Source organism: Penaeus monodon, chromosome 14, assembly GCF_015228065.2.
Source record: "Penaeus monodon isolate SGIC_2016 chromosome 14, NSTDA_Pmon_1, whole genome shotgun sequence".
NCBI lineage: Eukaryota > Metazoa > Arthropoda > Malacostraca > Decapoda > Penaeidae > Penaeus > Penaeus monodon.
Window position 1 is genome coordinate 3,936,563 of NC_051399.1, and position 2,500 is coordinate 3,939,062.

A 2,500-nucleotide genomic window follows, 5' to 3' on the forward strand; every position below is an offset into this window, starting at 1 on the left:
TGGTGGGCGCCCGGACCTCGGCGGCGTGGGCGAGGAGAACCGAGGAGGCGGAATCCTCCATCAGGAAGACGCCGGGGGACTGTTCTCCTGTAAGGGCGAGGGAAGGGGGTGTCTGCTAAGCGCGGCTTCTGGAGGGGGATTTAAGTCAGGTGTGAATGTACTCAATGTGACGGAAGGCAATGAATGGATGTGTGGTTGTGTGTGAGGGAGAAACACGTCTGGAAAATCTTCAGTGAAGAAGATTGTAGCTTTAGATAGATAAAGATTAATACGTAGATAGACAGATGGATAGATAGATAGAAACAGACAGACAGACAGATAGATAGACACACCGACAGATAACTAAACACACATACACACACACACACACACAAACACACACAAACACACACACACACACACACACACACACATATATACATATATATATATATATATATATATATGTATATATATATATGTATATTATTATATATATATATATATATGATATATATATATATATATATATATATTATATTATAATATATATATATATATATATATATATATATATATATATATATGTATATATATATATATATATATATATATGTACACGCACACACACTCACACACACACACACACACACACACACACACACACACACACACACACACACACACATACACACACACGCACATATATATATATATATATATATATATATATATATATATATATATATATATATATATACATAGAGAATAACTCGACTTTGTACCACGACCTATCTGTGCTGTTAATAACGAACAATCAGGCTCGCTAATAGTATAAAACACCCTATATGATTATAAACTTCCTGAGGGGACGAAGAGAGGGGAGGAGAGAAAAGGAAGGGGAGAGGTCTTTCATCATTGTACACGTATGCCACGTCTTAACGTATAAACTCGTCAGATATGAAGCAGGTCGGTGTTGGGGCGGGGGCGCGGGGATTGGGGGGGGGGGAGCGTAAATTTTCTCATAATTAGAAACACAAATTGGCATAAAATGGGCAGCTTGTGAGTCGTGCCGCGTCGCCTGACTGGTGACTCGTTCGCCATGAATAATAGCGTCGATCTAGCCTTAATTTCCCTACCGAACGTGGACGAATGAGCTCTGTGATGAAAACCAACTTTCAGATTAACCAGTGACACAGCTTGCCTTTTTCTACTGTCGCGAAAATTAAACGAAATAAAATTGGCGATCGTTCTTTCTCTTAGCCATTGAGTAATCGGCCAATGGCAGCTGTTTGCCTTGAAATCGACCAACGGCAATACTTCCCTCCAAGACTAAATAAACCAATGGCATTTCTTCCCATAATTAGATGAACCAATGGGATCCTTTCCCTCCAAAGCTAAATGAACCAGTAACAATGTTCCCGCAAAACTAAATGAACCAACGGCGGGATTTCCCTCCAAAATGAAACGAACTAACGGGAGCGCTTCCCCTTTCCCGCCAAAACTGCCTCGAGATCCACTCTTGCTATTCCTATCTCCTTTTTCCTTCGCTCTCTTCCTTCTTCCCTCCCTCTCCCACCTCCCTTCTTTTTCTTCCTTCCCCCCCTCCTCCCATTTCTTTTTTTTCTTTTCTTTTTAATCTCCATCCCTCTCTCGTCTGATCGAGGGTTATGGGTTCCTCGCGATGGCAAGATTATTCATCATCCATCGGCGGGAAAGAGATCGCTTTGTCTTCAAGGATTTATATGAGCCTTCAACGTCGCCATCTCGGAGGCGGGAAAGGCCGACGAAAAGGGGGAAGGAGGAGGAAGAGGAGGAAGACATTGTACCGCTGATGAGATAGGTTTATGACGGATATTTCATTTCTCCTTCATTTTCATTTGGGGGGGGAGGGGGCTTCCGATGGGCGTGAGGCATCCATCGGGAGGTAGAATAGCATTTTCTCTCCGTCGTGCGTGATTCAGGGTGATGAATATCAAATGGGTAATTTACTAATGACGATGGATGGGTCCTTTCCTTTGATGCATGAAAGGGCCTTCGGTCGAGAGAGAGAGATTCGTCTGTGTAGTTTTTTGTTATCCTTATTGATGACTGCAGATGCCAGTTTTTTCTTAGAGGATATTCCAATAGCAACATTATGAAAAGGTGAATCGCACCACTGCACCAAAGACAAAGAAAAGGTTGAATACCACTTACCGTAACATTATATGTATATATATATATATATATATATATATATATATATATATATATATATATTATATATATATATATATATATGTGTGTGTGTGTGTGTGTGTGTGTGTGTGTGTGTGTGTGTGTGTGTGTGTGTGTAAGTGTGTGTGTGCCTGCGTGTGTGTGTGTACGTGTGTGTGTGTAATATAATATATATATTTCTTTTCTCTCCTCTCTCCTCTCCTCTTGACCCTTGCCCTAAATCGAATTACTCATCAGCCTTCTCCGTTTGGGCTTTTATCCCCGCCACTACCCCCCCCCTCTCACCCCTTCCTTCTTCCCCTAA

General features: G+C 41.4%; 1 protein-coding gene across 1 annotated transcript in view; it reads right to left on the bottom strand.

The window, feature by feature from the left end:
* LOC119580545 overlaps positions 1 to 2,500 on the bottom strand; it is a gene marked incomplete in the record, with an annotated part of 127,471 nt that overhangs the window by 47,231 nt on the left and 77,740 nt on the right. The window contains 1 exon segment of the mRNA XM_037928663.1: positions 1 to 87. This exon segment is cut by the window's left edge and continues 132 nt beyond it. Within this exon segment, the coding sequence (XP_037784591.1) occupies positions 1 to 87 (87 nt within the window).